General features: G+C 39.5%; 2 protein-coding genes across 4 annotated transcripts in view; both read right to left on the bottom strand.

Moving 5' to 3' along the window:
* got1l1 (glutamic-oxaloacetic transaminase 1 like 1) overlaps nt 1-18,571 on the bottom strand; it is a 31,918-nt gene extending 13,347 nt beyond the window's left edge. Inside the window, exons 1-2 of the mRNA XM_051669376.1 lie at nt 18,292-18,571; nt 666-847 (exon numbers count right to left, since the gene is read on the bottom strand). Coding sequence (XP_051525336.1) covers nt 666-847; nt 18,292-18,403 — 294 coding nt within the window. The 5' untranslated portion in view covers nt 18,404-18,571. The remainder of the gene's footprint in view (nt 1-665; nt 848-18,291) is intronic.
* Nucleotides 18,572-19,448: 877 nt separating this feature from the next.
* Nucleotides 19,449-22,444, bottom strand: part of LOC127424306 (beta-1 adrenergic receptor-like) — a 48,597-nt gene continuing 45,601 nt past the window's right edge. Inside the window, exons 1-4 of one of the 3 annotated variants that reach the window (XR_007894450.1) lie at nt 21,235-21,285; nt 21,066-21,148; nt 19,589-19,682; nt 19,449-19,474 (exon numbers count right to left, since the gene is read on the bottom strand). The gene's annotated coding sequence lies outside the window, so the exon portion shown is untranslated. Of the gene's footprint in view, nt 19,475-19,588; nt 19,683-19,788; nt 19,900-21,065; nt 21,149-21,234; nt 21,286-22,444 lie in introns of those variants that run through there. The other 2 variants (XR_007894449.1, XR_007894448.1) reach the window with 2 other exon arrangements.

The following is a 22,444-nucleotide window of genomic DNA, read 5'->3' as shown; positions in this document are numbered from 1 at the left end:
AGGCCTCCTGACCCAGTTTCAGTTCTGTTCTGTGGACTCTTATTTTGATATGGTTTTTGTGTCATCCTTAGTTTCCCCTGGACTACACGTCCCTTAATGCACTGCCCTCATCACTGCCATCTGTTCCCAATCTTCCTCACCTGTCCTCCATTTCCTCATCAGCACCTGTTTGTATAAATACCCTCCAGTTTTATTCAATCCTTGTCAGTTCTTGAATTGTCACATTGTATTGTTATGTTGAGTTTGTTACTTAGTAGTATTCCACTCCAGCGTACTTCCTAGATTAATTCCTTGTATGTTACTTCTTCCACTCCAGCGTTTTCTATTAAAAGTCTAAAGTTACTTGTGTGTCTCCTCTCCATTCCTTAAACCAATGTTACAGTGTCAGGCCTTTAAATGTCTATTCTTACAAGTACTCAAACAGGACATGTATACCAATAGAAACATTGGAACGTAATGTTAATCAGGTCAATAAGCCTTACATAGTTTACAGCTTGGACTGACATTTCATGATAGTGCTGAAGATGACCAGTTTTAAACCATCTACAAACAACATTAAGTTAATTAATAAATTAATATGAGCGTGCAACAATTTTGGAAATGTATCTTATGGAAAGAGAGTCTACAGTGTGACATTGGTTACGGAAAATATTAAAGGATGTTACCCTGCTTTCCAAAATGGCGGGGCTATCGCTGCCCAAAGCAAGTTCTGTCACCCTTGTGGTAAATTCTGGGAGACCAAGAATGGGTGGGTACTCTGGAGTAAGAGTGGGGTCTGTGGCAATCTGTTGCTTGATTTTTCGAATCAGAGGAAGCCATGCGGTTTGTCCTTGCTCTCCAACATATTCTGGTCATAAACACAAGTACACATTCAATTACAAACAGATCAGTTTTGTGTGCATTACAGTTGAATGTCTTGTTCATGCAATTTCTTAAAAACTGCCAATGTTCATGCACAGTGTTGACTTTGACTTGACAAACTGACTTATGATCTATGCCAGTGCTCCTAACTTGTGGAAAGCGACCCAAAATTTGGTCACAGGTCTGTTCTGATAGGGACACAGACAGCAGTGTAAAATCAATGCAATATGTAAATAATACTGTCCTGGTCTTATTTTACTCTGAAATCAAATGAAACAAAAATAAGAAATTATATTTTGCATATACACACAAAAAAATTATAATTTTAAGATTTATGCATATCAATTTCATAACAAAACTGTATCAAATTGAATTGAGTAATCTTTAATAATATATATATATATATATATATATATATATATATATATATATATTAAATTAATTACATTTTGTTATAACATTTAAATGCATATATCTTAAAATTAAGTCTATTTTTAGGACCATTAAGATTTTTTACATTGTGACTATTTTCATGACAGTTATGCACATTTTACCCCACAATTATCATTACTGCAACAAGAAAAATATGGTCATTATAATATCCTCATAAAAACAAATCACAATCGATCATATTTTTTTCTAATTAATTACATGACGATTAATTAATCAAATTAATCGCGAACATCATCATTACATAATCAGGCTTATTTGCTGAGAAAGGCCCCCAAATAAAGATAATTCATATAAATAACACATAATACTTCAAATATTTATAAATATAATATGTAGGGCCTGTAATAAATGTATAGCTAATACGGATTTAAATTCAGTTTGAAATAAATTGCATTAGTGCGGCAGATGAATAAAGCATTGATTAGACCAGGGGTCGGCAACCTTTTTGACATGGAGTGCCATTTTTTATTTTCCTGGTCAATGGCTGTGTCAAAAACATGCTCATGTAATTCTCAGAAGTTTGAGTCCACTTTTGAAAATGTTTCTATTTTGACTTTTTCTATTTTAATACTTTATTTTTCATTACAAATTATATTATCAGCATAACAGTTTGGGTGAAAAAATTGTGCAAAACTTGCATGTGAATTGTGCAAAATCTTGCATGTGAATTTTCACAGAGCATCTTGTTAAAGTGCTTTAATGAAAGAAAACCTGTCCTTTTGTACAAAATAAGTTAACACAGTTAATGTCACAAATTTGCTTATTTGATTACTGATCACAAAATTGTGTGGAATCTTAAATATTTCTTATATTATGTCATACATTTTTCAAAATCACACAGAGGGGTAATCACTAGCATGCAAGCAACAGCGAGAGAGGAGCAGTCTATTTCATTTACAAGTTTTTCGCACCAGCATTCCAATCTACATCTTGATGTAATCCTTCTGCAGTGTGTTTTCATCAGCTGAATGGGAGCCTAAACACTAATAAAGTGTGACAAGACTCGTGCTGCACATGCAAGCCATTCGTGCATCACAAGCCGATCAACTATTTAGCCCTTTTTGGTATATCGCATCTGCAGAATCCTAAAACTTTATTTCCTGGTTTAATTTATATTTGGAATAGATTCAAATTATGGGTTTATGTTTTCTCTTTTAATAGTTTAATGTAATTTTGAATGTGACCATGGTGTACCTGTATGCTGGGTTGGAAATCTCAAGGATTAATAGTGGTGTTTTCCTTATTACATCACGTGTTATTCTGAAAGCAAAAAGAAACAAATGAAACACGGAATGTAGGCTGTCATCCGCGCAGCCTGACTGAAGCAAAGCGGGCACGTTTACTTACGCGATTAACTGAATGTGAAGCGCTGCCGGCTCGTGATGCGCGAATGGCTTGCACGTGCTGCACGAGTTTGTTGGGTATTCTGCAGTCTCGTCACATTTTAACTTTGTTTAGCCTCCCATTCATCTCATGAAAACATGCTGCATGATCATGAGGAAGGATTAAATCAAGATGTAGATTGGATTGCAGGTGCAGAATTTCATATGAATAAAATAGTCTACTCCTCTCTTGCAGTTGCTGGCGTGCCAGTGATTACCCCTCCGTGTGCCAATAGGTTGCCAACCCCTGGATTAGACAATACAAATAGTGGCTAAAGAACTCAATAGGCCTATATTGTTTGTTTTATTTTCATATTATTGAACAAGCCTGCAGTTGACAGCAATCTGTTTTGCACTGATTTCGTCAATGTGTCCAGTACTCACAGCATGCATTCTTGCGTTCCTTCTGCGCTATTTTTAATTGTCACTCTGTACATGTGCGTGCCTCAGACAGATGCATTTGGAGAGTGTCTAGGGTAACCAGATGACCATGACAAAAACATACCCCCCCCCCCCAAAAAAATAAATAAATAATAATAATAATAAAATAAATACATAAACTGTCAATTACAAAATTAAAATATGAAAACATGTTTTGGCAAACATGCAAGTGGCAATCATCAAGGTCCAAACACATCTAGCCAGAACATGACCAAATAATTTGGGGGCACTGATTGATTCAGAAGAAACAGATTTTTTTTTTTATTCTAGCCCGTGTGGTTCGGAAGTTTTTAGCCAAAATGCAAATTAGCTCATTATAGCGCCACCTTGTAGCCGATTCTTGCACAATTTGGTATACTGCCTAATTTTGGCAACCTGCAAGTGCACCGTAAATTTCATAATGATTGGCCATTCGCAATGCAAGTTATGGCTCCGTCGTAATGCACTCAACAACCACGTGATAAGATGCACGGATTGATGGTCACAGACGCGGAGGCAACTGAGATTCGTCCCCCGCCACCCAGATTGAGGCGAGTCACTACGCCACCACGAGGACTTAGAATGCATTGGGAACTGGGCATTACAAATAAAAAAAAAATTTTAAAAAACTTGACTTGATGCATGCCAAATTTAAACTTTTACACTCAAACGGTTCCAGCTCTATAAGGAATTTTTAGTTGTAGCGCCCCACTATGGGCAAATTTGGACAAAACTTTGCATGCATCCTGGAGGCAGGAGGTGTCAAGCAAAATGTGAAATGTCAAGCACACATTTGTGAATAATAACGTCTTGGTCACTGTTGTAAGCTCTGTTCCCTTCTGTCACTCACTCGACGTTGTGTCGATGTAGTGACACTAGGGGTCGCTCTTGGGAGCCCCAAACATCTCTGAAAAGGCCAATGGGTATTGGGTCCCGGCCATTTCAGCAGGTAGTACAGTGCTGTGGCAAGAGAGACACAAAATCTCATTCCCTCCATCAGGGAATGGAGGTTACAACAGTAACCAAGACGTTCCCTATCTGTCACTCACTCAACGCTGTGTCGATGTAGTGAACACTAGGGGTCCCTATACAAAACACCACAACCAGCTGAACTTTGTTACGTGGACTGACGGTGCAGGTGCCGACAAGCTGCTGCGTGCCTAAAAGCAGGTGCATCCGGTCTGAATGAATGAATGAATGTTACATTTATATATCGCTTTTTCTGACACTACACTCAAAGCGCTTTACACAGTGAACAGGGGGTTCTCCTCAAACACCACCAGTGTGCAGCATCCACCTGGATGATGTGACGGCAGCCATAGTGCGCCAGTACGCTATACACCAGCTATATTGGTGGAGAGGAGAGAGTAGAGAGTAGAGTTAGAGCCAATTAGTGGATGGGGATTATTAGGAAGCCATGATTGAGATGGGCCAATGGGAGGAATTTAGCCAGGACACCAGGGTTACACCCCTACTCTTTACGAGAAGTGCTCTAGGATTTTTAATGACCACAGAGAGTCAGCACCTCAGTTTAACGTCTCATCCAAAGGACGGTGCCTTTTTACAGTATAATGTCCCCATCACTATACTGGGGCATTAGGACCTACACAGACCAAAGAGTGAGCACCCCCTGCTCGCCTCCCTAATACCTTCCAGCAGCAACCTTAGTTTTCCCATCCAGATACCGACTATGCTCAACCCTGCTTAGCTTCAGTGGGCAACCGGTCTTGAGCTACAGGTTGATATGGCTGCTGACTATGGTCTGCACATAGCCTCCCCCAGCACCCCAAGAACGTTGCACGGGGGGGTGGAACAAGACGTATCTACAGTGGGATCTACATGGCGCCAGCCATGACCTTTTCTCTCTTTTTTTCTCTCCCACAAAGTGAAAAAAATTCAGCTGGGGCCATATGTATTCGTGTCGGGGAAGGTGTTCTCTCCCACTGATGTGGATATAAATGTTGTCAACTTTAAGAGATGGATACATGTAGACGAGCTCCGACGTGAAATCACTTCAGATCAGGAATTTAACATCGTGCTGAAGTTTAGGCTATAAATAAATACATGGGAATCACGTGTGAATCGTGTGATACATTAACAGACATTTCAAGAAGTGGAAAGTGTATATGATGTCGTATCTTAGTTAATGTTACACTTGACAAGCTCCAAACATGCACAATTAACACTGACCGCAAATGGAGTCAAGACCGCACCAAATCGATCTGAAATCACAACGTGCACATTTTCATTCATAAGGTTTACACTTTAGAAATATTAGTTGCACAGATACATAAATTCTTTGTAATTCTGTATTTTTATTTAAAATGTCGCTTTATCCTTGTGCCTCTTGGATACTCAGTCATACAAATATATTTTACATTATTCTAATGAATCTGTTATCCGTTTTGAAGTCATTATTCATGCCTTTCCAAATAAGGTATTTAGCTTCAGGCACATCCCTACTGTCAGCATCAAGGTAGGCGGAGCTCTAGGTCACACCTAACGATGACGTGGACCAATAGCAGTAAGAAGGTTTTCTGCTGTTGATCACAAGTTTTCCTAAAAGTTTGCCCCAGCAAGCTGTTTCGAACCACCGAAACGAACGCAAAAACAAATGTTTTTTTGGCCAGATTTTGTTCTAAATGACGTCACACCCGTTCTTTCTTTGATTTCTTTGGAGGTACTGTATATTGCAGCCTTTAGGGAAGGGGCTCTCTATATCTTGAATGGTGATTTGGAGCGACCGCCCCTTTTTCTCCAGACTGCTGGGGTGCAAATAGCTACTGATATAATATTCCTGTATTCTGTTATGTTTCACCCAACTGTTGGGCTTCCTCAGTGATCAATTCTCAGTGGCAGCGCTGCTTGTGGGGTTTGCTGAGGTGCGCTGCCACCTATTGATGTGGCTCATAAAAACAGATGTACTTCAAGCTTGAACTGCTCGTATGGTAGGAAAATACATACTTTTCATGCAGAACTTACAGTATACGCGTCAGGGGGCATGTTTAATTAATAATTAATCGCACAAAATGAACGTGTTAAATCAAATATAAAATAAGCCCTTGTATAAATATATATATATATATATACTGTATATAAACACAAGTTTGGAATAATGTACAGATTTTGCTCTTATGGAAAGAATTTGGTACTTTTATTCACCAAAGTGGCATTCAACTGATCACAATATATAGTCAGGACATTAATAACATGAAAAATTACAATTACAATTTGAAAAAAATGAAACTACTTCAAAGAGTTCTCATCAAAAAATCCTCCACGTGCAGCAATGACAGCTTTGCAGATTCTTGGCATTCTAGCGGTCAGTTTGTCTAGATACTCAGGTGACATCTCACTCCACACTTCCTGTAGCACTTGCCATAGATGTGGCTGTCTTGTCGGGCACTTCTCACACACCTTACAGTCTAGCTGATCCCACAAAAGCTCAATGGTGTTAAGATCCATAACACTCTTTTAAAATTATCTGTTGTCCAGTGTCTTTTTTTCTTTGCCCACTTTTTGTTTTTCTGTTTCAAAAGAGGCTTTTTCTTTGCAATTCTTCCCATAAGGCCTGCACCCGAGCATGCGTGCCAGCAGGATGTAATCTGAGTGTACGCACAGAAATCTGCCTAGAGGTCTGCATGGGCCTTAAAATGAAACCCGAACCCGAGACCGTGTGGCCCGACCCTACCCGTCGGGCCACAGGCTCCCCAGTGAGATTTTGTTGTTGTTAAAAAACACCAAAGCATTCAATTCTTGTGACTTTGAGATAAGCATTAATTTATTTTCTCGAGTATGAGTAGCATTCATGTAACTATTGGCTAAAGCATATCTTCCAGTTCAGACAGACACGTTTTCGCGCTGAAAAAGAAAAACGCACCACAACGAATAGAGTAGAACACAGGTGTCTCGAGATGCGTTTTTATCAGTTGAAGTTCTTTTTAACTTGACACAGCATCTAAAAATGAAGCGCTTCCATGAGAGATGCTAAAAACACAGTGAAACGTGACACAGTTGTCAAAAGACATCCATCTAGCGAATGTTTACATGGAAAATGATTGAAAAACAGTGCGAGCGGACGCAAAAACACATTCAGTTTGAACAGCCCCTTGTTCACATGACACAGCACTAGCTGAAGTTTCTCAAAGTTACCTCTCAAAAAGACAGCCTTTTGTTTCAGTTGATTGCAGGTAATTCAAATAAATAAAATCAAATCAAATCAAATCAAATCACTTTATTGTCACACAGCCATATACACAAGTGCAATGGTATGTGAAATTCTTGGGTGCAGTTCCGATCAACATAGCAGTCGTGACAGTGATGAGACATAAACCAATTTACAATAACATCAAATTAACACAACACAATTTAAACATCTGATATACACATAAATACACTCAACAATATACAAATAATAACATACACTGTACAGTATACAATACGCACTATATAGATACACATTATTCAATAAAAATAAAAAATAAAAATGTATAAAAAAAAGTATATATATATATGTAGAATGTACAGTATAGTACTGTATTGACATTCAGGCTGTCGGTTGATAGTCAGTTGTTAAGAGAGAATATAATATAATAATAATATAATTTATGACAGTCCGGTGTGAGATATAAGAGTAAGGGTAATAAAGTGCAGTGCTGATGTATTTGATCGTGGGAGATCAAGAGTTCAGAAGTCTGATTGCTTGGTGGAAGAAGCTATCATGGTGTTGGCTGGTGCGGGTCCTGATGCTGCGATACCGCCTACCTGATGGTAGCAGTGAGAACAGCCCATGGCTCGGGTGGCTGGAGTCTCTGATGATCCTCCGAGCTTTTTTCACACACCGCCTTGTATATATTTCCTGGAGGGAGGGAAGCTCACCTCCGATGATGTGTCTGGCAGTTCGCACCACCCTTTGCAGTGCTTTGCGGTTGTGGGCGGTGCTATTGCCGTACCAGGCGGAGATGCAGCCAGTCAGGATGCTCTCTACAGTGCAGGTGTAGAACCGTGTGAGGATGTGGTGGTTCATTCCAAACTTCCTCAGCCGTCTCAGGAAGAAGAGGCGCTGATGAGCCTTCTTCACAACGACTTCAGTGTGGATGGACCATGTGAGTTCCTCAGTGATGTGGACACCCAGGAACTTGAAGCTGCTGACTCTCTCCACTGGTGCTCCATTGATGGTGATGGGACTGTGTTCTCTGTCTTTTCTCCTAAAGTCCACCACAAGCTCCTTTGTCTTACTGACATTGAGGGAGATGTTGTGCTCCTGACACCAGTGTGTCAGAGTGTGCCCCTCCTCTCTGTAGGCTGTTTCATCATTGTCAGTGATCAGACCTACCACCGTCATGTCATCAGCAAACTTAATGATGGCATTGGAGCTATGTGTTGCCACACAGTCATGTGTGTACAAGGAATACAGTAGTGGGCTGAGAACACAGCCCTGCGGGGCTCCAGTGTTGAGGGTCAGTGATGAGGAGATGTTGCTGCCTATTCTAACCACCTGGCGTCTGCTTGACAGGAAGTCCAGGATCCAGCTGCACAGCGAGCTGTTTAAGCCCAGAGCCCGGAGTTTCTCATCTAGCTTGGAGGGCACTATGGTGTTGAATGCTGAGCTGTAGTCTACAAACAGCATTCTCACATAAGTGTTCTTTTTTTCCAGGTGGGAGAGAACAGTGTGTATTGTAGATGCAATGGCATCATCAGTGGAGCGGTTGTTGCGGTAAGCAAACTGCAATGGGTCCAGTGATGGAGGCAGCACAGAGCAGATATAGTCTCTGATTAGTCTCTCAAAGCATTTGCTGATGATGGGGGTCAGAGCAACAGGACGCCAGTCATTTAAACAAGTTATTTTTGATTGTTTTGGAACAGGCAAAATGGTGGATGTTTTAAAGCATGTGGGGACTACAGACAAAGAGAGGGAAAGGTTGAAAATGTCCGTAAAAACACCAGCCAGCTGGTTCGCGTACGCTCTGATGACGTGGCCCGGAATGCCGTCTGGGCCCACGGCTTTGCGGATATTCACCCGTCGGTTACATCCACTACTGAGATGGAGAGTGAACTAACCTCTGTAGCTTCAGCCACGAGAGCTCTCTCCGCGAGGGTGATGTTATTTCCCTCGAAACGAGCATAAAAAGTATTTAGCTCATCCGGGAGAGAGGCAGCGGTGTTCATGGCGGAGTTTTTATTCCCTTTAAAGTCCGTGATAATGTTAATTCCCTGCCACATGCTTCTAGAGTTGGTGGTGTTAAACTGTCCTTCAATCTTGCTCCTGTACTGGCGTTTTGCGGTTCTGATAGTTTTTCGGAGGGCATAACTGGCTTGTTTATGCTCCTCCGTGTTCCCGGAATTAAAAGCGGAGGTCCGCACATTAAGTGCCGCGCGAACATCACTATTAATCCAAGGTTTCTGATTCGGATAGATCCGTACTGTTCTGGTCGGAACCACATCCTCTACGCACGTTCTGATGAAGCACATTACGCTATCAGCGTAAAGCTCGATGTCGTCATCAGAGGCGGACCGGAACATCTCCCAGTCCGTGTGATCAAAACAGTCCCGTAACATAGAGTCTGATTGGACCGACCAGCACTGGATCGTTCTGAGGGTGGGTGCTTCCTGTTTCAATTTCTGCCTGTAAGCGGGCAGAAGCAGAATGGAAGAGTGGTCCGATTTGCCAAATGGTGGGTGGGGAAGGGATTTGTAGCCATCCCGGAAGGGAGAGTAGCAATGGTCCAAAACCCGGTCCCCTCGTGTGTTGAAACTAATGTGCTGGTGATATTTTGGTGCGACTGATTTTAAACTGGCTTTATTAAAGTCCCCGGTCACAATAAATGTGGCCTCAGGGTGCGCGGTTTCCTGCTCACTTATAATCCCATACAGTTCCTTGAGTGCCCGGTCTGTGTTGGCTTGTGGAGGAATGTACACAGCAGTGATAATGACCGCTGTGAATTCCCTCGGTAGCCAGAATGGTCGACACAGAAGCATAAGAAATTCCAGATCAGGAGAGCAGAAAGACTTGATAGAATGAACGTTCCTCAGTGACAGAGCGCTCTGAATGAATTGTACTGAATCATGAATTGATTCAGACCGTTTTGCAAGCCCCTTTGGCCAATTACCTAAAAAAAAAGAGAGAAACAACTCAAAAGAATTATTCATTCGCAAATTGGGCATTGCTAGTTCTTTTAAACAGCAAACAGAAATACGGGACACATTTCATGATTTGTGAAATATTCTGAGAGTACATTTTTCTTCGGTCAGTTGGAGCGCTCATAGTATGCAGTGCGTCCGGCCGTACAGCTGCAGGTGCCACTGCCCCTGAGTCTTCTCTTTACTGTTGTACATGAAACTGGTGTTGAGCAGGTAGAATTCAATGAAGCTGTCAGCTGAGGACATGTGAGGCATCTATTTCTCAAACTAGAGACTCTGATGTACTTATCCTCTTGTTTAGTTGTACATCTGGTCTTCCACATCTCTTTCTGTCCTTGTTAGAGCCAGTTGTCCTTTGTCTTTGAAGACTGTAGTGTACACCTTTGTATGAAATCTTCAGTTTTGTTTTTTGTTTTGTTTTTTTGGCAATTTCAAGCATTGTATAGCCTTCATTCCTCAAAACAATGATTGACTGACAAGCTTCTAGAGAAAACAGTTTCTTTTTTGCCATTTTTGACCTTCAGACATACCAGTCTATTGCATACTGTGGCAACTCAGAAACAAACACAAAGACAATGTTAAGCTCCATTTAACAAACCAAATAGCTTTCAACTGTGTTTGATATAATGTCAAGCGATTTTCTAGTACCAAATTAGCAATTTACCATGATTACTCAAGAATAAGATGCTGGAGTGTTGGCTGCTGGAAATGGGGCCTGTCTAGATTTGGTCAAAATGACTTTTTTCAAATAGTGGTGTCCTGATTATACTTTGTGATCAGTTGAATGCCACTTTGGTGAATGAAAGTACCAATTTCCTTCTGAAACAGCAAAATCTGTACATTATTCCAAACTTTAGGCCACCAGTGTGTGTGTGTGTGTGTGTGTATATATATATAGGCATATACGTATATACAGTACACAGCATAAATGAGTACACCCCCCTCAGAAACCTAACAAGTTCAGCTCTTTCTCTCAGCGTGTTCATGTATAATGTAATGTTTAAGCAACTCTGGTTTATCAGATACTAATGAAACATATCAGTACTAAACAAGAAAACATGACTTTCTTATCAAAATGATAAAAGACCATGTAGCAAAAATGAGTACACCCTCCTGAAAGTTCAAATATAAAACATAACTAAATATTTTCTTGTGCTAGTTGAGGGACATTGATCAGCAGATTATTCTTTTGAACTATCACACTCAAATAGACGTACTGTAATTCAGTGTAAAATGCTGCTTAACCCATTGAATCACTCTCAGACTCAATGCTGACAACAAATGGAGAACATAAATTATTACATAAACATAAATATTCAAATAAATGAAGAAAATAATAAATGAAGAAAATAATTTAATTACACAAAAGGGGACAATGGTACAGGAGTATTAGCAAATCACCATTACTGAATCAAACCATAGTAGCAAAAGTGACAGAAATTTAAAGCTAAACTATGAAACTTTTGGCCCTCAAGAGGTTCAAAAATAAAACTCCATGCATCTTGCGGAAGATCATTGTTATGGTAATGACAAAAGTCGTGCTTCCGCTCTGCTCCTCTGTTCGGATGAGTGTGGTTCGAGGCACCGGTGTACACAAGGATACAGGACATCTTATCAGAGTGAATGGAAAAATAAATAACGAAAGGAAATGATGGATATCTGAAAACATGTCATCTAAGCAGATAAGTGCCATATCTTATGCTGTTGTTTTGACTTACTGGAAAAATGACATTACAAAAGTTAGGCAACATTTGTTAACATTAGACATAACGATTGCTATTCTGATTAGGTTAAAAGTTGTAAAGTATTTATAACTGGAGGATATTCTGTCCAAACAGACCAAGGTAGTAACTAATTTATAGATTGTTATTGTTACCAACCAGTGGTCAACATCATTTTAAGACTCACATGTCCTTGGCAAGCCTAGGGCTAAAAGGATAAAATTATTTATATAAATTATTGCCGTTATAAAGAAAAATACACACGTGTGCTTGCAAGTGAAAAGTTCTGCACCAATTACAGTATAATTATTGTATTTCACTACACACACACAGAGACGTGTGTGGGTGTGTGTGTGTGATTACACAACTATACATAAACCATATCAATAAAATATCTTACCAGTTGAGTAAGAAAGAACCCATCTCTGGGTCGCTTTTAAATCCTTTCAGTTGTCGCCACCTCTGAAAAGCCAAGCCGATATTGATTCAGGTTTTATTACGGACTCTGTCGCTTTCCATTTTTGCTTGTAGACTCTGCTCTGTTCAGGGTTTCTTTGTTTTTACAACCGTTGATTCACCAGAGGTTTGCCATTTTGAATGATCCATCAATTTTTCTCGTTCGTTGTGACAACAAACTTTCAGCTTCATGCTACTCCCACACCATACACGTGCTACAGTAGCCGGATGTTATTTTCTCTGTGTATGGATATGACGTGACACGCACGGGCGAATAACATATGTATGCAATTTCCCATGAAATCCGTCACGACAGCTCTAAAATATAAATCATTATTATAGGTTTATCAAAGTGTATTTGGGTAAAGACATGGTTTGGAAGATGGATTTTTTTTGCACTCTCTCATTAATGACATTTTGCTGTTTTTTAACAAAAAAAAATTACATAGTGTAGCTTTAAAAAGGATGGACTTGTGACAAAATTCCTAAAATGTACAGACCATCGCTGTAAGCTTTCACCTCATGATGAGCGATTTTTGCTAACAAACAATCGCCAAGCACTTGCATCAGAGCTGGCAAAAGCTGCGGGAAGCCAAACTGGAGTGACTGTTTCATCTCACACAGTAAGACACGCTCTACAAAAAGTGGAATGCATGGTTGTCATCCATGCATAAGGAAAAAAAGCTTATTTAACCTTTGCAGACCTTTGAGACTCAATTAGCTGGTGTCATGAGCCCAAAGTATTTTCTTTGTATCTGTTGGAATCCAAAATGCATGTCACCACATGGGGAGGAGTACAGTGGGAAGTACTTGGTAACCACATGTACTGTGTTGGTAAAGTTCTTATAATGGGATTTATGAGTGCTGAAGGTGTTGGGGAATTGCACTTCATCAATGGCATCACGAATTCACAGATGTTCTGTAAAATCTTAAAAGAGAAGATTTCATGCTCTCTCCCCACTCTGGGTGGTCGGGCACTTTTTTACCATGACAATGACCCTAAACATTATTCTAAAGCCTCTGCTGCACTCCTATGGATAAACAATGTCACCCAACCTCAACATTATTTGAGCACCTGTGGGGTGCAAGTCGAGCATCACTCCCCATTAAACATCAGAATACTCAAGGAGGTCATCCCCCAGGAGTGGAACAGGATAGACGTGACAACATGTCATGAGCTTGTACACTTAATGTCAAGAAGGGTCAGAGCCAGTGGCGTAACTACAGGCAGTGCAGGGTGTGCAGCTGCACTGGTGCCCGGGGAGAGAAGGAGGCCCAGAAGCAGCGGCAGACTGGTCATCAGGAAAACCGGCACTTTTCCTGGTGGGCCGGCTGCGAAACGGGGCTGCGATATGATGAAGGGAGCCATGAAACGGTGCCTCAATATGCAGAAGGGGACAGCTTCAGATCAACCATTATACCATTACCAGCCCCAGTGGCACCTGCAGCTATACGGCCGTACGCACTGTGTGTACCATGAGCGCTTTGACTGACCTGAGAAAAATTTACTCTCAGAATATTAAATCAATCATAAAATGTGTCCCATATTTCTGTTGGTTGTTTAAAAGAACTAGCAATGCCCAATTTGTGAATGAATAATTCTTTTGAGTCGGTTCTTTTCAGTAAATTGGCCAAACAGGCTTGCAAAACAGTCTGAATCAATTCGTGATTCAGTACAATTCGTTTGGACCGATCTCTCACTGAATCATTTGGAGCAGTTTCTCACACAGTAAAACAGTATCGGTATATTTACGAACACAGAGAACAAACAGCGCTGGATACAGTGGAAATGTACCAACAATGAACTGAAACAAAAGTCTGTCTTTTTGAGAAGTAACTTTGAGAAACAAGGGGCTGTTCAAACTGAACGTGTTTTTGCATCCGCTTGCGCTGTTTTTCATTGTTTTCCATATAAACATTCGCTTGTTTCACTGTGTTTTTAGCATCTTTCATGGAAGCGCTGCATTTTTAGATGCAGTGTCAATTTAAAAAGAAATTCTTCAACTGATAAAAATGCATCTCGAGACACTTGCGTTCTGCTCTATTCATTGTGGTGCATTTTTTGTTGTTTTTTTAGCACGAAAACTCATCTATCTGAATGGTTACTGGAAGAAATGCTTTAGCCAATAGTTACATGAATGCTACACATACTCGAGAAAATAAAACAAATGCTTATCTCAAAGTCACCAGGATTGAATGCTTTGGTGTTGTTTTTTGCAACAGCAAAAAAATCTCCCAGGGGAGCATGCCCCCAGACCACCCAGAATAACGTTTTATTAGGCAGATTTCTGTACGTACCCTTAGATAAAATCCTGCAGGCGCCCCTGACCAGCCCCCTATATACAGTATATTTAAATTATATTATGAAATAAAATTATACAGGCTTTCTTTTTTACTAATTATAATTTTTTTTTAAAATCATTGTATGTCATCTTTTTTTTTTTTTTTTAATGGGAATAGTAAAAGTCAAACAAACAGATGAGTTTTGCTAATGAGAACTGGGAGGTAAAGTGTCCTGAAAATAATGCCACAATGCCCAAATCTTAGTGTAGGCTTCCTTTTTTTATCCAAAATAAAATTTCAGAATATATATATATATATATATATATATATATATATATATATATATATATATATATATATAGTATTAATTTGTGGTTAAATATGACAAGGACATTTTCTTGAAAGGTTTTGCAAGAACCATGTGCATCATTCAAGCACATGGTTTCTCTTACCACTGTTACGCTGATGACACGCAACTCTACTTGTCTTTCCAGCCCAACGACACCACAGTGACTGCACGAATTTCTGCCTGCCTGGCGGACATCTTGGCCTGGATGAAGGAGCACCACCTGCAACTCAATCCAGCCAAGACTGAACTCCTTGTCTTTCCAGCCAACCCTGATGTTGAACACAGCATCACCGCGCAGCTGGGTGCAACTACAGTAACGCCTTCCAAATCGGTCAGAAATCTAGGGGTAACCATCGACAACAGACTAAATTTCACAGACCACATCTCAAAGACCGCAAGATCATGTAGATTTACACTCTACAATATCAGGAAGATAAGACCCTTCCTCTCTGAACATGCCACACAACTGCTTGTCCAGTCACTTGTCATAACTAGACTGGACTACTGTAACGCTTTCATTGCAGGCCTCCCTGCATGTGCAGCTAGACCCCTCCAAATGATCCAGAATGCAGCAGCACGTCTGGTCTTTAATGAACCAAAGACAGCACATGTTACACCACTCCTTGTCTCTCTCCACTGGCTACCGGTTGATGCACATATCAAATTCAAGGCTCTGATGCTGGCATACAGAACAGTTACTGGGTCTGCTCCAGCATACCTAAAATCATTTATGCAGAGCTACGCGCCCACTAGAAGTCTGCGGTTGGCTAAGGAACGTTGCCTTGTTGTACCAACACAAAGAGGCACCAAAACACTTTCCCGGACTTTCAGCTTCATCATACCACATTGGTGGAACGACCTTCCCAACTCCATCCGTGAAGCTGACTCACTCTCTGTCTTCAAAAAATGACTAAAAACACATCTTTTCCATGAGCACTTAACCAGTCATTAAAAAAAAAATTAAACAATTATAATAATAATTTCTGTTGCACTTTATTCTATTTTGAATACTATTATGATGCTAGTGATACTTTGTAATACAGCACTTTTTATACCACTGTCTCCTAAGATGATTCGCTACATTTAAATGTAAATGTAAGAATCACCCAGCTAACCATATAACTGTTTTGTTAGGATAGCAACATAAATTGGCTTATCTACTTTTAGAAGGGAGAAGAAAATGCTTCCCATATCTTTTGTTGTTTATGTTAAAGTCTGTGCATCAAATATATTGTATTTTAGTATTATTATTCTCTCAGCTGGTAATTTGGCAAATACTTTGTTCCATGTGTTATGCTCACATTTACAAAATTTAAAATGTTTCCGTTAAGCCTGTGTCATGGTAGTAATTTCGCAAATTGTTGGGCTCATGCGGTTCATGGCAGTGGCGAATTCTCAGGGCCAGCAAAGCCTTCTCTTCTGGCCTAACATGCCAAATAAATAAATATTTTTCATCCTTTCATTCTCAATCACCTTTTTGCCTATGTATTTTTAATCGCTTTCCACTCATAATTAATCTACAAATAGAGAAAAAACGAGTTTATCCAGTCAGAATTTATTCCTTGATGCTTACAAGTGAAGTGTGACAGCTGTTTCACAAATCGCATTTCTGAAGCAGCGCTTGAGTTTGAGCTCCACCCCCTCAGACCTTCAGAATTTCTTCAGAATCCCTCAACAGTGCAAATGAATGAGCAACTAAAGTCAGATTCATCAGCCAATCAGATTGATTTATTTGTTCTTGGTGGGTGTGATCTTTAGGATATGCCCCGGTGGAGGCCTTCTAGCTGGCCTTGAGTGACGCAATCACGCTTTAAGTGATGTACGTAATCTGAAAGCGAAGAGCATGAGATCTTGCTGAGGATCGGCTGTCACTGCCACATCACCACTGAGAAAGAGATCCTTATGGATTTTAAAACAAGAGATGTTCTGCATGACTGTGGACGAGGACTGATTTTCACTTCAAGTAAATTGGTAAGTGCTTTTTGCATTGTTATAGCAACATCAGGAGTTTTCTAAGTGTAAATTAGACAGCTTGAGCATTCAGTGTCGGAACAAGTTTTTAAAAGTAGTGCTGCATTCCATTAAACTCGGAAAGTTCCTACTAGGAAAAGGGCAATGAAATGCATCTTTAATTCAGAATTACAACTTGTAGGCTTGTGCAGAAATTCTCAACTCCAATTTCACCGAGATGTAGGGGCATGATGTCACACAAACATGTCGACACTCAGGGAGGTATACAAAGTAAGTGATAAACATTCACTTCATTAATTAATATCGATAAATTAGTTAGTTTCCAAATTACATGATATTAAAGCTTGTTTAACAAACGTCTGCAGAAACAGGTGTTTAAAACATTATCTCTTTTGATAATCGTACACCTGTAGCACAAATGCTAGCACTGCAGCATTGTTTATCAGTTGGGTTGCTAGGAGACATCTGTAATGAGAATCAAACCCCTGCTAAGCTAACGGGAGCATTGCAGTTTTGTTTTCTTAAACATCATCTTCCGAATATCAGGGAATGGAATGCATTTATGGTCGGAGATATCAAGTAGGAATATCCCACATCCAACTTGAATGGAACGCAGCATAACCGTGTACCCTGAAGAAACGAAATGTATTGCAAGTGACATTTAAATCGCAAATATTATTAGATAGATTTTTCCAGGTATTATAGACCTCGTTGGTGGATTCAAATGAAAAATTATGATTTTTGAATGTCTGTTCAGGAGAAGTTCATTTCACAAAACTGTCATGCTGCAGTTAAAATTAGGCTTGCTTGAGCATTAAGTGTTGTTTCAAGTTCTGGCTTTCATGCATGGACATGTTTTTAAAATGTCAGTTGGTATTATTAGTTAGCGACATAATGTATGATGTATGATGAATTCATTGTGAAACTGTGTTTTCTTAATGGCATAAATCACACTGAAGGCCTAGACTTTAAATGCATGGCCCGCCACTGGTTCATGGTAATAAATGTCAATGTTTGATTGAAATCATTTTGTACAGTAAACAATTCTGGTACTGTACTGGGTCCCAGATTAATGTCCAATGTAAATCCTGGGTTGTGAAGGAAATTACACTTGAGAACCACTGATGATCTAAGCAACGCTGTGATGTTAAATAGTTAATCATGTCATAGTTCTTTTGCAAAGCACTGATTCATTATTAATTACTAGTTTCTGGTAGTCTAGTACAGTGTGAGCAGAGGCACTAAAGTCACTCACCCCTCCCTGCGAGATTTACTTTATCGGGGTGCGCGTCTCGCTTGAAGTCCTCTATAAACTTCATCTCAGTTGAAGAGAAAGGCGCACTATCAAACACTGAGCGAGCTGACATCCTGTGTTGGTGCGTATAATGTTCTATGAGACATTTCTCCAGTCTGATGTCAGCGACAATGAGCCATGGTTTGTTTACTGTCTGTTGCTAAGATGCAATTTAACCGTTTCCTAGCAACAACTCGTTAACTCTGTAACCAGCGTACTTGCTGCCTAATCAGTTAATGGCTTAACCGACACTGGGTTTAATGAATGGAACTCTTAAGGAAACTGGTCTCAGAACAGTTTGAAAGGCACCTTATTAGCATTTTCCAGCTTTCGGGCGCAGCTATATCATAGTAAGAGTAGTAACATTCTAATTTAAGGCTAAGCCAGATCTTGTATTGTGGCCACTACTAATTAGGCAAAATACAAACAAAAAATATAATGTAAATATAATAAATTTACAATTAATAACATCTGCAGATGGAGAAAGAGGCGGAGAGGGAACTACAATACAGCCAAAACTGGGCTCATTCAGTTCACATTATCTTCAATATTTTTTTCATTTTGGGCTTTTAAACAGGTCTGCAGTGTGACAAACTAATTTTGAAGCGTACAATTATTTCATGTGGTCTCTAAATTACTACAAGGTAAAAAAAAAAAAAAAAAAAAAAACATAAAAAAAAACTGCATGCATTATATTTAGATGCAGTATACCACGCCACACTGTCAACTACCCATATCTACTTTTTGTTTGACAAAGCTGCTATACTTTGCATTTGTACATGTCCTCAAAGTACATCTAGATTTTGTTCAGACTGGGTTGAAATGCATAAGTCAGATACATGTTCTTTGTATTACTAACATTGCAAGTCTAATTTTTATTCATTTACAAGTGGCCCAGGCTTGTAGTTTGGCATTACTATTAAAACATTTCAAGTTAATACAAGATTTGATTGTTGGGTAACGTCGTGAAGCTTCAGAAAGAAACATCAATAGGCTGCACAATTATTGCCTTCCCCAATGGACCCATCATGGTTCGAACTGTCAAAAAAAAAAACAACAACAACAACAACAACTCCAGAGCCACACACTGTCATTTAACCATCTTCATCGTCCTCCTCCCCCTCTGTCATTTCAATAGGATTCACTACAAAAAGGAAAAAAATAATAAATTATATATATATATAAAATATTTGTCATTAACACTGACAACAGATGATAGCAATAGAATAACAGTAGAATAACAAAACGCAGCCCTTACATGTAATATGCTGAGCAGAAATGAACACAGGTCCTTTTCCAGAGTACAGTTTAAAGGTGACAGGGGGTATAAGCTCCAAACCAGGAAAACTGATCTGCAACGCATGACAACAACAGTTTTAAAACATCTCGTGTACACTCCTGATTGTCAGTTTGTTAAGTCTTTCATGATCTTGCAAACTATCAGCCATAATAATTCACCATTGGCATACAGTGGCGAAGGGTAGCAATAGGCAACAGTTTGGAACCTCCAACCCCATCACAAACAGCCACAACATGCATCTCATCTCCTGCCTCCTCACTAAGACATATCTGTGAAACCATGGAAATCAAATTTCAATATTGAAAAAAAAAATAAAAAAATAAGTTTATAAAAAATGTTGTCTGTATGTTTTCTGCAGGCCCATCCATGCACTTTTCCAACAACTTATGTACTGTAGTGAACAGTAGCGGATTTAGGCATGGGCGACATGTGCAGTTGCCCAGGGTGGCATCCCCCCCGTCAACAACTTTGGGGGCGTGTTGAAGCGGGTTTCGCCCAGGGCGCCAAACAAACTAGAACCGCCACTGGAAGTGAATCCAAGAACAAATATTTAAAGGAATAATTCACCCAAAAATGAAATTCTTATTTCATCTTCCTCAGGCATCCCAGATGTGTATGACTTACTTTCTTCTGCTCAACACAAATGAAGATTTTTAGAAGAATATTTCAGATCTGTAGGTCCATTCACTGGTGATCAGAACTTTAAAGCTCCAAAAATAACAATGCAGCATAAAAGTAATCCATACCACTCCAGTGGTTAAATCCATGTCTTCAGAAATGATAAGACAGGTGTGGGTGAGAAACAGATCAATGTTTGTCATTTTTTTTTTTTTTTTTTTAACTAAATATACACTTTCAAACAGTCCTCAGAGCTCTCTTCTCTCCTAAGAATTCTTCTTTTGTTTTTGGCGATTCACATTCTTCGTGCATATCGCCACCTACTGGGCAGGGAAGACAGTTTATAATAAAATAGGACTAAATATTGATCTGTTTCTCATCCACACCTATCATATCACTTCTGAAGACATGGATTTAACCACTGGAGTCTTATGGATTACTTTTATGCTGCATTATGTGCTTTTTGGATCTTCAAAGTTCTGGTCACCATTCACTTACATTGAATGGACCTACAGAGCTGAAATATTCCTCTAAAAATCTTAATTTGTATTCAGCAGAATAAAGAAAGTCCTAGGCTTCGCATCTGGGATGGCATGAGGGTGAGTAAATGAGAGATTTTTCAGACTGGGGTTAACAAGGCCTATTCCTTTAAGATTAGGGGGTAACTAATTTTTAAGGTTTAAGAATTGGTCATTGGAAAAACTCATATTGATTGGCCACTATTTAGAAATTGGGCCCTCAAATGGCCCAAAACTACAAATGAATGAGTTTCTCTGAACTGGGTTTGAAAACAGAACTGACAGAAGATTGGTGTTACCGTTTTGATGAAAAATTGGTTCTCCAGAAGATCATTGTCTGCTTTAAAGACAGCTGTGGTCTGAGAATCACTGAGTACACAACCTTTGAGGAAATACACAACATAAGACAACAATTAAATAGAGGGAACTGAAATTATTCTTTGTTGTACATAAGGGAGATGAGCTTACCCCAGTGAACACAGGCTCTGTCAGACACAGAAGATGAGCTGGAGAGTTCAGAAAGACTGATTGAAGTTACAGAGTCATTCAGAACAAAACAGGTTGTCATTTCAGTCAGCATGAACACTGTTCAGGTAAAAATGGCGTGAGGAGAAGAGAAAGAGCACTGTTTTCACGTAAAATATTTCGAATTGTTTCAAAGGGCGTTTAATCTCCCTTTGCCTGAGAAAATGGTCACCAACGTACACTTAATAAGAATATATAGTTGATAGGTGAATAATATTTACTCTGCAGCAAATATACAACACCAACTACATTGTTTTAATGTGAAAAGTACTATTCGCATCGACGTCAACCTAATAAGCACTGTGAAATCCAGAACAGAACGTAGCTAAATTAGATTTGTGCTGGTGATGAACTTCAGGTGTTGGTCTGAGGGTGTGAAGTCCTTCCTCAAACACCAGAGGGCGCGCGATGATTTCCTGTCGTCTGACGAGCACTGGATGTTTTGTATTTACCTCTCTCTCTCTCTCTCTCTCTCTCTCTCTCTCTCTCTCTCTCTCTCTCTCGCTCTCTCTCTCTCTCTCTCTCTCTCTCTCTGTGTGTGTGTGTGTGTGTGTTTCACTTGCATGCATTGCAGTGTCTTTAGTTTTGGTCACATGGGGAAATCCTTATCTTTGTTTGAAATCACATAGTCATACAGTGGAACGTTAAAACATGTTCAGTGTCAGTCCAGGGGTCAGAAGGTGTGATTCTCCCAAAGAGGGTATTGTTAATGTACGGGCCTTTGGAAAAAACTGCATTTCAGTTTTGCATGTGAAAAGACATGATCTCTTATACAGAAACATTACTTACCAGGCCTCGTTTTGCACTTCTGCACTTTTTGATAAAATAAATAACTGCGGCTGGCTGTACAGTTCTAATAGATTCTACTTCAAATGTATTTATTTAGTTATTTTATTTTTAACCCTTTTCATTGATCAGGGTGTGGTGTTGCATCCAAACCACCATGAGTGATTACTTTTGACCATTAGTAAAAATTCTGTTTGACCAGTATTGGGGAAGTTATTTAAGAAGTAACCCAATTATGACAATGATATATCTAAATTGTTATCAGATTACTTTACTGATTACTTAATTAAAAAAATGTAATCACATTACTATCTAATACACTTTTCACAGAATTCTTTTTGTTGTGCTACTCGACAAATTTATGCCA

Source organism: Myxocyprinus asiaticus, chromosome 33 (genome assembly GCF_019703515.2).
Source record: "Myxocyprinus asiaticus isolate MX2 ecotype Aquarium Trade chromosome 33, UBuf_Myxa_2, whole genome shotgun sequence".
NCBI classification, from domain to species: domain Eukaryota; kingdom Metazoa; phylum Chordata; class Actinopteri; order Cypriniformes; family Catostomidae; genus Myxocyprinus; species Myxocyprinus asiaticus.
The sequence above is the reverse complement of the archived record's forward strand: the minus strand, read 5'-3'. Positions and strand labels throughout refer to the sequence as shown.